The sequence below is a fragment of the Podarcis cretensis genome (assembly GCF_951804945.1).
Source record: "Podarcis cretensis genome assembly, chromosome: 8".
NCBI lineage: Eukaryota > Metazoa > Chordata > Lepidosauria > Squamata > Lacertidae > Podarcis > Podarcis cretensis.
Window position 1 is genome coordinate 7,572,172 of NC_137177.1, and position 13,471 is coordinate 7,585,642.

General features: G+C 50.3%; 1 protein-coding gene across 1 annotated transcript; it reads left to right on the forward strand.

Annotated features, from left to right (window-relative positions):
- Positions 1-2,043: 2,043 nt before the first annotated feature.
- IRF2BP1 (interferon regulatory factor 2 binding protein 1) lies at positions 2,044-6,526 on the forward strand. Its single transcript, XM_079985423.1, has one exon. The coding sequence runs from the start codon at positions 2,400-2,402 to the stop codon at positions 4,209-4,211; it is 1,812 nt and encodes a 603-aa protein (XP_079841549.1). The 5' UTR covers positions 2,044-2,399; the 3' UTR covers positions 4,212-6,526.
- Positions 6,527-13,471: the final 6,945 nt, after the last annotated feature.

Genomic DNA, 13,471 nt, shown 5'->3' on the forward strand with positions numbered 1-13,471 from the left:
TCCAGCACCAGAATTCAAAAGCATCCATTCTTCGGCGATCAGCCTTCTTTATGGTCCAGCTGCTCTCACTTTCATACATCACTACTGGGAAAACCATAGCTTTAACTATACGGACCTTTGTTGGCAAGGTGATGTCTCTGCTTTTTAAGATGCTGTCTAGGTTTGTCATTGCTTTTCTCCCAAGAAGCAGGCGCCTTTTAATTTCGTGGCTGCTGTCACCATCTGCAGTGATCACGGAGCCCATGAAAGTAAAATCTCTCACTGCCTCCATTTCTTCCCCTTCTATTTGCCAGGAGGTGATGGGACCAGTGGCCATGATCTTCGTTTTTAGCGGGGAGCAATCATACAGAATCGTAGAGTTGGAATCGGAAAGGGACCCCAGGGTCATCTAGTCCAACCCCCTGCAATGCAATGATTCCACCTATTTCCAATTTCACACCCTCGCCCATCTGTTGCTTTGCAAGGTGCCCATCACACGTACGCCCCTGGGCTGCGAGCTTTGCACTTTCTCCTGTCTTTTTTAATTTTCTGCTCCGTCCGTCGGGAACCCCCCCTCTGCACCCCCCTCAAGCGGACCTATGATCCTCTGCACAAGGAGGGAGGGCGACTCGCAGAGCAGAAACAGGAAAGCGGGGAGGGGGGGGCACCAGGAAATGCGCAACAGCATCCGGGCTTCTGAGGCGCACTGCATCTCGGGAAACGTAGTTTCCACTTCCTGGGCACACGAAAGCTGAATTAACCCTTTAGGGCCTCGTTCCTCCATTTCCTGGGAAGAAAGAGGGGTGGGGGAGAAACAGTGTAGGAAGAGAATCGGGGGGGGGGACATGGATGTGGCTGGATTTTATTATCCCAATGGAGGGCAGGTGCAATTAATTGGGCTTTTTCCAAACTCTGGTGAAGGTAAAAGTCAGGCGCCTGGGTTATAATAATAATAATTATTATTTATTATTTATACCCCACCCATCTGGCTGGGTCTCCCAGCCACCCTGGGCGGCTTCCAACAAAACACTAAAATACAATCACCTATTCAACATTAAAAGCTTCCCTAAACAGGGCTGCCTTTAGATGTCTTCTAAAAGTTTGGTGGTTATTTTTCTCTTTGACATCTGGTGGGAGGGCGTTCCACAGGGTCATCTATTCTAGTCCAACCCCGCATCTGCCCAATGGGCATCTGGGTGAGTGTGCCAGCTCCCCGGGGCTCTGTGGAGTAGTGGCAGGTGAGCATCTCTCCATCATTATGGCCTTTCCACCTGAAGACTGATCCCATGCAACCTGAGTCTTCCAACTTCAGACCAGTTGTACACGCAGAATAATCAAAGCTGCTTTCTCAATCGATTGTGTGTCTGTTCTTGGTGCTGACCGTAGCTTGTCCATAGAGCAACCCAATTAAATATATTACCAGGAACGAATCGGATGTACGTAGCTGGTTGTATTTGTGCAGCTTTATAGCTGGAGGGGATTGAAAGCATGTCCCTGGAATTCACCCTGGAGAAGAATTCTGTGCGATTTGAAAGCTTGCCAACCTAACCTTAAACGACCCCGTCAATGGCATAACTGGAATCCTTTCAGATCCTGGAATACCATGGGGACAAAATAAAAACCCAGAAGAGTCCTATAAGAGATGGGGCAAGTCCAGGGGACTGTCGCACAACAAGGTTTTTGTTTTGCTGCAAATAAGACCTATCAAAGTGACAGATCTTTTATTGCAATATAAACCAGATGAATATATTAGGTTGTTTCAGTCTTGGCTTTAAATAACAGCAATGGTTTTTCTGCGGCAAGTTTGTTGCAGAAAACGCAGCTGTGGCGCTTGCAATCGGATTCCACCGCGCGGAAGCGCACGCCAGGAAAAACGGGTTAGAGATTTTTAAGATGCTTAGGTTTTAAAATGCCTGGAGGCCAGCGGGGAAGAGATCCAGGCCTAAACAGTCTCCACGATGCGCACCGCTTGCAAAGATCTCTTTCCCCGCTGATGCATGGGCTCAGCCGCAGATCCCTTCCTTGCGCGCCCCCCCTCCCCACTCCGCCCCCAAATTTCCCGCTGGGCTGCAAGACTACATCTCCCAGCAGGCCTTGCAGCGGAGTTATGTAAGTTTCTCCATGTAAGAGGGCAGGCGAGAGAGGGGAATTTCCCCCCTCCCCACCACCGCTTTTTTTTTATATATTTCCACCCCTCTCTTCGTCTTCCCCTCCTCCTCTTCTTCTTCCCGGACTGGATCTCCTCGCCCTCCCCCTTTGCACTTCGCGCGCACAGGTGCAAACAAGGCACCGATCCCCCCCCCAACAGATCCAAAGCTCCAGCCTCGATCCCCCCCCCCACTTCCACCCCCCACCCCCCCCGGCAGGCAAGGCCGCCATCCCGGGTCTGCTGCGCGGCGGCCAGACAGAGGGGCGCCAAGATGTCTTCGGTGCAGACGTCCCGCAGACAATGGTGCTACTTGTGCGACCTGCCCAAGATGCCGTGGGCCATGATCTGGGACTTCAGCGAGGCCGTGTGCCGCGGATGCGTCAATTTCGAAGGCGCCGACCGCATCGAGTTCCTCATCGAGACGGCCAGGCAGCTCAAGAGGAACCACGTCCTGCAAGAAGGGAGATCTCCGGGGCCACAGGGCTCCAAACACGCCAAGGAAGGCGCCGCCGCAGGGGCCCTGGAGAGATACGAGCGGGGACGCCTTTCAGGCGGCGGAGGAGGAGGAGGCGGCGACTACACCCTCAGCCCCCGCCTGCCCAACGGCCTGGCACGTGCCTCCGAGGAGGGCGAGGGCAGCCGGCAGAGCCCCACGGCCAGGAGGGCGCTGATCGGCCCCGTGCCGCCCAGCCTGGTGCCCCAGGGGCTGATGGGAGCCCCCCAGGGCCTGTTGGCCGCCGTGTCGGGCCTGGGGGGCCGGCCGGCCTCTCTGGCCATGGCGTCGCCCATCTTGGGAGAGCTGGCCAAGCCGGCGAGGGCGGCCTACGCCGACTACGAGAAGGAGAAGCAGCGCAACGCCGAGTGCCTGGCAGAGCTGAACGAAGCCATGCGCGGGCGGGCCGAGGAGTGGCACGGCAAGCCCAAGGCGGTGCGCGAGCAGCTGCTGGCGCTGTACGGCTGCGCGCCCTTCAACGTGCGCTTCAAGAAGGACCACGCGCTGGTGGGGAGGATCTTTGCCTTCGACGCCGCGCCCCGGCCCGGCTATGAGTACGAGATGAAGCTGTTCACAGAGTACCCGTGCGGCTCGGGCAGCGTCTATGCCGGGGTCCTCGGAGTGGCCAAGCAGATGTTCCAGGACTGCCTCAAGGACCCGGGAAAGGTCATCTCGTCCGGATACAAGTACCTGGAGTACGAGAAGCGCCACAGCACCGGAGACTGGCGCCTCCTCGGAGAGCTCTTCACCGAAGGCGTGCGCTTTTTCCGAGAGGCCCCGGCACACGACGCCCTGCCCCAGCAGTTCCTGGACGGCAACTGCGCAATGCCGCCCAGCCTGTTGCTGAGGGCCGTGCCCCCGTCGCGGGCTGTCATGAGGCGGCGCAAGGCCTCTCCCGAGCCGGAGGGGGAGCTAGCCGGCAAGCTGACCGGCGAGGAGCAACAGCAGAGGCAGCACTGGCTGCCCCAGGGGTCGGGCAGCCTGTATCCGTCAAGCATGGCCCACCTGCCCGCCTCGGCTGGCCAGGGGCCCTTGCCCGAAGGCTCCTTGCGGAACGACCCCTCGCCCATCACGGCCCTCAAGAACGTGGCCGACACCCTGGGGACCAAGGAAGCCAACCCGGTCCACTCCACCACCGCCCGGCAGAACAGCGCCAGCCCAGCGTCGCCCGCCGCCTCAGGGCAACACCGCCTGGTCCCGCGAAACGGCGAGCCGGGACCAGCGACGACCACCACCTCCTCCTCTTCCTCCTCCGGGGCCCACTCTTCCGGGGGAGTTGAGCCCAGCGGTACGCAGAGCGCCCCCGATTCCTCGGGGGCTGCCAGCAGCGCCCCTCTGTGTTGCACCATCTGCCACGAGCGCCTGGAGGATACCCACTTTGTCCAGTGTCCCTCGGTGCCCGGGCACAAGTTCTGTTTCCCTTGCTCCCGGGATTTCATTAAAGCCCAGGGAGCCGCGGGAGAGGTGTATTGCCCCAGCGGTGAGAAATGCCCCCTGGTGGGCTCCAACGTCCCCTGGGCCTTCATGCAGGGGGAGATCGCCACCATCTTAGCCGGAGACGTTAAAGTAAAAAAGGAGCGTGATCCCTGAATAGGGAGGGGGGCAGCCGCTGGGTCGTGGGATGCCTGCGCACCCCTTCGAAACCCTCTCCCACCCGCCGTGGCAGTGACTGGAATTAGTAACTTATTCCCCGCCTGACATCCTCTTCAGCCAGCCGTGGACTGGGGCGATCATTGTACATAAATCTATTTTTTAAATAATATTTCCATAGCAAGCTTATATATGAAGCCACATCTATGTAACCTACTACGAGGGTCTGGGAAGGGCGGGGTGGGTGTTGATTTGCGGGGAGGGGGGGTCTCTTTAAACGGGAGGGCAGGGGGAAAGAATATGGCAGCGTCGGAATCGGGGTGTCTTCGAAAGGGGTGGGGCAAATCGCACAGCAGTTGGCATCTCTCGTTAATGTGTTTCAGGGACTTCCCCAGCCGCTAGGAGGCGAGTGCGAGTTCAGGACAGTCGGGGGGGGGGCAGGGAGGGAGGCAGGACTCTGAGCAGCCACACTGCAGAGGGCTGAACCCGATTTTCAGGAATGTGGCTGTGTGGTTGTCAGCTAAGGAGGTGGCATGGGAGCTAGGCATGCGCCTAGTGGGCGCATGTGCCAACTCCCGCCTTACGAGCGAATCTCTGCTACCTGGTTATTGCTGGAGCACCTAGGAATTGCCACCAGACTCTGAGGCCAATGGTCCACTTAGCCTAGCACTTTGTTGCTGTCCACCGGAGGCTTCTGGGAAATTCACAAGCAGGGCATGAAGGCGAGAGCCTTAGGCCCCGGACTTGGTCTTCAGAGAGAGGCTGTTTGTAAAACACGGAGGGGGCATTTCGATTGCATGGAAGGGCAATCCTTCGGGAAGGGCCGTAGCTCACCGGCTTTGCATGCAGAATGTTGACGCTTCAATCCCTGACAGCAGAGAAGCACTGCCAGTCCGTGTAGGCAGCATTGAGCCCTCTGGAATCAAGCCCCAAGCCAGGGTCTTTAGCCCATGCCTGGATAGGTGTGAAGATGGGTTTGTAGAAGTCTAAGTGTCCCAGCCAACACACACACACAACAGTTACAGATAGGTAGCCGTGTTGGTCTGCCATAGTCAAAACAAAATAAAAAAATTCCTTCAAGTAGCACCTTAAAGACCAACTAAGTTAGTTCTTGGTATGAGCTTTTGTGTGCATGCACGAAAATGTGTATCTGATGTGTATCTGAAGAAGTGTGCATGCACACGAAAGCTCATACCAAGAACTAACTTAGTTGGTCTTTAATGTGCTACTGGAAGGAATTTTTTTTATTTTTATTTTGACACACGCAACAGATCTCCACTGAAACACATTCCCCTCTGGTGGATAGCCTGCTCTTCCTCTCGCTCCCGGACCAAACAGCCTTGCAACCCTGAAATCTTTGTGGGCGTCCTTTAATCCTGGGTGCTGTGCCCCATTCCCACCCCATCCCACCCACAAGTATCTCCACCAGCTCATCTGTTTCTTCCAGCGCCCCGCCCCCCCCTCCCCGGACATTGTGTATATAGGACAGTTTCTAAATCTGTGCAGTTTTACATAGAGTCCCAGATTTCTGTAACTAGCCAGTTTGGACACTTGTCTCATTCTGGGCAGGAACAGGGCGGGCAGGCGGGAGGCAGGAAAGCGTGTGGGAATCATATATTGGGGGGGGGTCAGGGTGTGGGGAGGTGGTCTAGAAAACTAGGGGGTGATCGGGAGAGATGGAAATGGAAGAAGTGCCTCTTGTGTAGATTTTTGTTGTTGTTGCTGGAGAGGGCGGAGGGTATTTTTTCATACCAAAAGATTTTAAGCATGCACACCAAAAATAAAAAAGAGCATTTTTTTTTTAAAAGGCCACTCAGGAGAGATCCCTGAATTGGCAAATGGCAAAATGACAGAGTGACACACACCCCTGTTTGGATTTTAATTCCTAGCCCCAACTAAGATTAAAACATTGCAGAGACTGGGCAGTATTCTCCTGAGCAGATTATGACCAGCTCTGAATGGAGGGATTTGGGGGGTGGAGGGGGGGTTTGTGTTCCATAAAAAGGTAGTCTTACATCAGTGAGTTTTCATGGAAGGGTTGGCCAACATCCACCGGTATATGACTTAAGGTGCAGTGAAGCTAACTAGTTTTATATCGGTTTCACTCATGGGCAGATGGTTCTGCCAACCTTGTATTTGTGTTGCAATCATGATTTTTTTTTGGGGGGGGGAGAGAGAAGCAGAGAGGACAGGGGCAGTTTGGATTCCCACATTAAAGACCGGGGGGAGGGGAAAGAGAGAATGTTAAAATTTGTTTTTTATTTGTATTTCTTTTACTCGTCTCTGTCAATAAACTTGATTATCTTTTTTTCCCCCATTTACTACTACCACCGTTCTTGGTTATTGCACGTAGTTTGTGTGTTGGTAGCGTATTCTGCTAAAAAATAATAATCCAAAGGTCCCGTCTGCACTATAGACTTTAAAGCAGTATCATATCACTTTAAGCGGTCGTGGCTTCTTCCAAAGGATTCTGGGAGCTGTAGTTGGTTAAGGGTGACTGTTTAAATCAGGCATAGGCAAACTCAGGACCTCCAGATGTTTGGGACTACAATTCCCATCATTCCTAGCTAGCAAGACCAGTAGTCAGGGATGATGGGAACTGTAGTCCAAAAACAGCTGGCGGACCCAAAAGGCAGGAATCGCAACTCAAGCATCCAGGACAAATGGAGCATTTGTGTGACACACCTACTTTTATTTATTTCTTTGGCGAGCACTTGTAGCCGAGTAAGATTGTCTTCCATAAACATGGTTTTAACAGTGAGTCCGTAAGTGACTAGGGACGCGGGTGGCGCTGTGGGTAAAACCTCAGTGCCTAGGACTTGCCGATCGCATGGTCGGCGGTTCGAATCCCCATGGCGGGGTGAGCTCCTGTCTTTCGGTCCCAGCTCCTGCCCACATAGCAGTTCGAAAGCACCCCTAAGTAGATAAATAGGTACCGCTTTATAGCGGGAAGGTAAACGGCGTTTCCGTGTGCTGCGCTGGTGCTGGCTCACTAGAGCAGCTTTGTCACGCTGGCCACGTGACCCGGAAGTGTCTCCGGACAGCGCTGGCCCCCGGCCTCTTAAGTGAGATGGGCGTACAACCCTAGAGTCGGACACGACTGGCCCGTACGGGCAGGGGTACCTTTACCTTTACCTTACCGTAAGTGACTGTGGAGGCCAATTCTGGATCCACACGTCCTTCCACAGTGGGGACATTGGTTCCCAGGTGGGAGTTGATCATGGTGAGGGTTTGCCAAGCGTGCCTTCCTCTTAGCACGTTTCTCCCTTACATCCTGAGTTTGAGCATCTTCAAAGCCCATGATACCTTTAGTAAAAGCTGTTCTCCAACTGGAGCGCTCGCAGGCCAGTGTTTCCCAGTTGTCAGTGTTTATACTACAGTGGTGCCTCGCAAGACGAAATTAATTCGTTCCACGAGTTTTTTCGTCTTGCGATTTTTTCGTCCTGCGAAGCACGGACTTTGGAAAAGCTTCAAAAATCACCAAAGTCTTCAAAAACCTCAAAAAAGGTTACCACACCGCGTGCTATGAGTTGCTCCTCGAAGTGAATGCACGGTTTTAAGAAAAAGGAAACAAACTTGCAAGACAAAGGAAACAAACTTGCAAGACGTTTTCGTCTTGCGAAGCAAGCCCATAGGAAAATCCGTCTTGCGAAGCAACTCAAAAAACGAAAAACTCTTTCGTTTTACGAGTTTTTCGTCTTATGAGGCATTCGTCTTGCGAGGTACCACTGTACTTTTTTTTAGATTTGCCTTGAGACAATCTTTAAAGCTTGTTTTCTGACCAGGATTACACTTTCCATTTTTTTTCTTTGGAAGATGATAATCAGGCATCCACACAACATGACCAGTTCAGCAAAATTGATGTTGAAGACACACTAGTGATCTTTGCTTCTCCCAGTACACTGGAGTGAGTTCACCTGTCTTCCCAAGTGATGTGTAAAATTTTTCGGAGACTCCGTTGATGGAGTCTTTTGAGGAGTTGGAGATGGTGTTTATAAGTGGTCCATGTTTCACAAGCATACAGTAGGGTTGGTAATACAGTGATACCTCTGGTTATGAACTTAATTCATTCCGGAGGTCCGTTCTTAACCTGAAACTGTTCTTAACCTGAGGTACCACTTTAGCTAATGGGGCCTCCTGCTGCTGCCATGCCACTAGTGCGCTTTCTGTTCTCATCCTGGGGCAAAGTTCTTAACCCGAGGTACTACTTCCGGGTTAGCAGAGTCTGTAACCCAAAGTGTTTGTAACCCAAGGTACCACTGTACAATAGCTTTGTAAACCAGCATTTTGGTTTCCCTGCACTTCATAGCCGCGTTCGCAGAGCTTAGGCGATGCTGGATTTTGGCATCAACGTCGGCTCTTGTGGAAAGATAACTACAAAATAACCCCTCTGCAGCACCGCAAATCCATCTCGATGGTGTAACGTTGGAAAATGCTGATCACTTCTCCTACCTGGAAGATGAACAACACACTTCTTACGGCACAAGCTTTTGTGAACTTCATCAGATGCATTGCTGGCGCTTCCAGGTTCAGATTTATAGTGGAATACTGTGCTGCTCACATGTGCCAAGTTTTTGCACGCTGTCCACATGACATCATGAAAACACACTTTAAAAACAACCTATTACACACAATCATAACTGGTGTGGAAGCACAGTAGCTCCTTTTTGTGGGGGGCGGGGGAATAAGCAGTTTGCCATGTGTGGTGGTGGTTGGGTTGGTGACCTCTACATGCCTCCTCCGGTTTGCTCCTCACCTGAACGCAAAGCTTGCCATTTTGTCTCTGCTGGCCTCCACACCAAGGGAAACATGTCTGTTTCCACCAGCTTTCACATCAAGGCAACCTGGGATTTTAGCAGCCCAGTTTGGAGGAGCAGGTCTCTCAAGATCTGTAAGCATCGGCGTGGGTGGGTTTTACTTTGGAGGCTGTACATGGGTTAAACCACATAGCCTAGGACTTGCCGATCAGAAGGTCAGCGGTTCAAATCCCCGCGACGGGGTGAGCTCCCGTTGCTCGGTCCCTGCTCCTGCCCACCTAGCAGTTTGAAAGCACGTCAAAGTGCAAGTATATAAATAGGTACCGCTCTGGCGGGAAGGTAAACGGCATTTCTGTGCGCTGCTCTGGTTCGCCAGAAGGGGCTTAGTCATGCTGGCCACATGACCCGGAAGCTGTACGCCGGCTCCCTTGGCCAGTAAAGCGAGATGAGCGCCACAATCCCAGAGTCGGCCACGACTGGACCTAATGGTCAGGGTGTTGGCTATTTACAGTTCAGCAGCGCTGCAGAGAGCCTGCTGGGGAGACCATGCATTAAAAGGGGACTCAAAAATAACTTAAACAAGGTTTTAAAAACAAAAACAAAAACTCCTTATACACTAAATACATCAACAACAAACCAAACCACCAACCCATCCCCCAGGGTAATGGGAAAGCTAGGTGCTGCTCCTTATATACTACACCCAATTGCTGACACAGCTTAATCAATACAACTCAGCAGCACCTGCTATGTTTCACAGCTGTAAAACTGGGTCTCGATATCTGCCTTGGCCCTGGCTCTTAAAGACATACACAACTTGTGAAACAGTAATGAACCTTCACATTTTAAAGTGCCCATTCAACACAGGGGTCCCTTTACCTTTACCTAAAGGTACCCCTGACTGTTAGGTCCAGTCATGGATGACTGGGGTTGCGGCGCTCATCTCGCTCTATAGGCCGAGGGAGCCAGCGTTTGTCCACAGACAGCTTCCAGGTCATGTGGCCAGCATGACTAAGCCGCTTCTGGCGAACCAGAGCAGCGCACGGAAACACCGTTTACCTTCCCACTGGAGCGGTACCTATTTATCTACTTGCACTTTGACGTGCTTTCGAACTGCTAGGTTGGCAGGAGCAGGGACCGAGCAACGAGAGTTCACTCCTTCACGGGGATTTGAACCGCCGACCTTCTGATCAGCAAGCCCTAGGCTCTGTGGTTTAGACCACAGCGCCACCTGCATCCCATGTACGTACATTAGGACTTCAAATATTAATAGCGTGGTCTTCTGCAAGGTGACTTTTATCAGAATTTTAGCGCGGCTACGTGTCCCATCTGAAGAAGAGCCCTGGAGCTCGATTGGACCACCCTAGTCTAGCATCTTGTTCTCACAGTGGCCAACCAGCTGCCCCCAATCCCCACCCCAAAAGGAAATTCTGTGAGTGCAAATCTCCCCTGTGAATTTCAGCAACTGGAAAAGTGAAGGAAGAACAGAGGCCCTTTGGCTAGCAGCTATTGGTTGCCTTACCCTTCAGCAACACCCCTGGTGCAACACCTCCATTGGCTTAACAGAAACTAAACAACGACAATCTGGTGGCATCTGGTCTTGGACACTTCGGGGGGGGGCACAGGTACAGAAATACCTGTGCACATGCCCAAGGGATTATGGGAAGGAGATGGACAGCACAACAAGGAAACAGACCACCAAGGGCTGCCAGCTGCTGTGGATGGGAGCATCTGTTGTTGTTGTTTGTTTATTATTTATTGAGCTTATATACCACCCTATACCCGGGGGTCTCAGGGCGGTTCACAGAATAAAATCAAGATATAAAACCACAACATACCTTATAAAAATAAAAACAACAACCCAATAGCCCCCCTCCCAAAGAACACATTTTAAAAGGGCATAGGATGTAAATCAGATCAACCAAAGTCCTGGTTAAAAAGGAACGCTACTGCCTGGGGCCTAAAGGTGTGTAATGAAGGCGCCAGGCGAACTTCCCTGGGGAGAGCATTGCACAGACAGGGACCCACTGCAGAGAAGGCCCCGTTCTTGTGTTGCCACCCTCTGGACCTCTCAAGGAGGCACACGAAGGAGGGCCTCATGATCTCAGGGTCTGGGTAGGTTCATATAGAAAGAGGTGGTCCTTGAGCTATTGCGGTCCTGAGCCATTTAAGGCTTTACTGGTCAAAACCAGCACTTTGAATTGGGACCGGAAACTAATTGGCGGCCAGTGCAGTCGGACCAGGATTGGCGTCATGTGTTCAAACCGTCTTGCTCCGGTGAGCGACCTGGCCGCTGAATTCTGCACCGGCTGAAGTTTCTGAACCGTCTTCGGAGGCAGCCCTACGTATAAAGAGTTGCAGTAATCTAACCTTGCGGTTACCAGAGTATTGAGGCTATCCCTGTCCAGATAGGGGCGTAGCTGGGCCACCAACCGAAGCTGATGGAAGGCACTCTAGGCTACTGAAGCCACCTGAGGCCATCTAGGAAAAGAAAGACGAAAAGGCTAAAAATGAACTGCATCTCAATCTTTTTTTTAAAAAAATAATATTTATTAACAGTTTAAAGATTACATAAAAGAAGAAATAAAGAAAATACAAAAAAAGAAAAAAAATTACAATACATCACAAAAACAAAAACACTACACAAAACATTAAATTAACAAAACAAACAAAACAATTAAAAACACCTTCGGTAATTTCAAAATCATATCTTCCATTCCCTTGTTTCAGTGACCTCCTCACAACTCCCTTTTTGTATTCCACTTCAAATAACTATTTCAGCAATTCCTTTCCATCTTCCTCTGTTTCCTGTCCTGTAATTTATCTTAACATGTTCTAACCTTATTTTTTCCCTTTAATACATTAACAATCTATCTGTACCTAGTTCCTTATCACATTTCTGCTAAAGCCATATAACATCATTCCATCATTTTCTAGCATTCATTAATTTTACAATATTTCTGTAAATAATCTTTAAATTTTTTCCAATCTTGTTCCACCAACTCTTCTCCCTGGTCCCAGATTCTGCCAGTCATTTCCGCCAATTCCATATAGTCCATCAGCTTCATCTGCCATTCTTCCCGGGTGGGTAAATTTTGTGTCTTCCAGTACTTTGCTATGAGTATTCTTGACGCTGTTGTTGCATACATAAAGAAAGTTCTGTCCTTCTTTGGCACCAATTGGCCAACCATGCCCAGAAGAAAGGCTTCTGGTTTCTTCAGAAAGGTATATTTAAATACCTTTTTCATTTCATTATAAATCATCTCCCAGAATGTCTTAATCCTTGGGCATGTCCACCAAAGGTGAAAGAATGTACCTTCAGTCTCATTACATTTCCAACATTTATTTTCGGGCAAATGATAAATTTTTGCAAGCTTGACTGGTGTCATGTACCACCTGTAAATCATTTTCATTAAATTCTCTCTTAGGGCATTACATGCCGTGAATTTCATACCCGTGGTCCATAACTGTTCCCAGTCAGCCATCATAATATTATGTCCAACATCTTGTGCCCATTTAATCATAGCAGATTTCACCGATGAACTGCATCTCAATCAGGCACACAGGAAAACCAGACCTGAGTGTCCTTGGTTTTAAAACAAGACCGGAGAAATTCATGGAGGAGAGAGCTGTGGGTGGCTTTGAACCCCAATGATGACGCTCAGTCTCTGCAAATGGCGGCAGCAATGCTTTTGAATCCCAGTTGTTAGAAAACACAGGAGGGGAGAGTTGGTCCTGTGTTCAAATTCTGCTTACTGGTTTCCTACAGGCATATGGTTGGCCACTGTGAAAACAGGATGCTGGATTAGATTGGTCACAGGCCTGATCCAGCAAAACAATTCTTTATGAGGAAATCAGGAGGAAGCAAAATGCAGAAAAGCGGGGTGGTGATAATCCCATCCCTGAGCACTGCCATTCACACAAAAAAGCAGTTGATGATAACACAGACATTCTGGCATGGATAAGCCAATTAACACATGCATACCCGAAGTGATTTGAATATTTAAAGTAGATTAAAGTGCTCATCCACTTTAAGAACGAAAAGGAAAGTGAATCCTCTCTTCTCCCCCAACCTTACGCTGTGACTGTTCTTCTTTGAACATCATTCGGCTCCTCCATGATAATATGACAGCAACAATCGCAGATAACAATGGCTGTAATGTGAGACGTTAAAGTCTCACATCAATTACAGCTGATCTGCAGGAAGGATTTCATGATCTGAAAATTGAGGCGATGTATGTGCTTTTGTAACCCAATAAAATATTTAATAAAAAACAATAATAAATAAATAAATAAAAAGTTGAATGAATAAAGGGGATGAAGCAGAATTCCATCTACTGAAAGCAGAATTTCACATACTGTGAACTAACCAGCCAGTTTCATCTGTGTATATGGAGCCTTAAAGGTAAAGGTAAAGGGACCCCTGACCGTTAGGTCCAGTTGTGACCGACTCTGGGGTTGCGGCGCTCATCTCGCTTTATTGGCCGAGGGAGCCGGCATACAGCT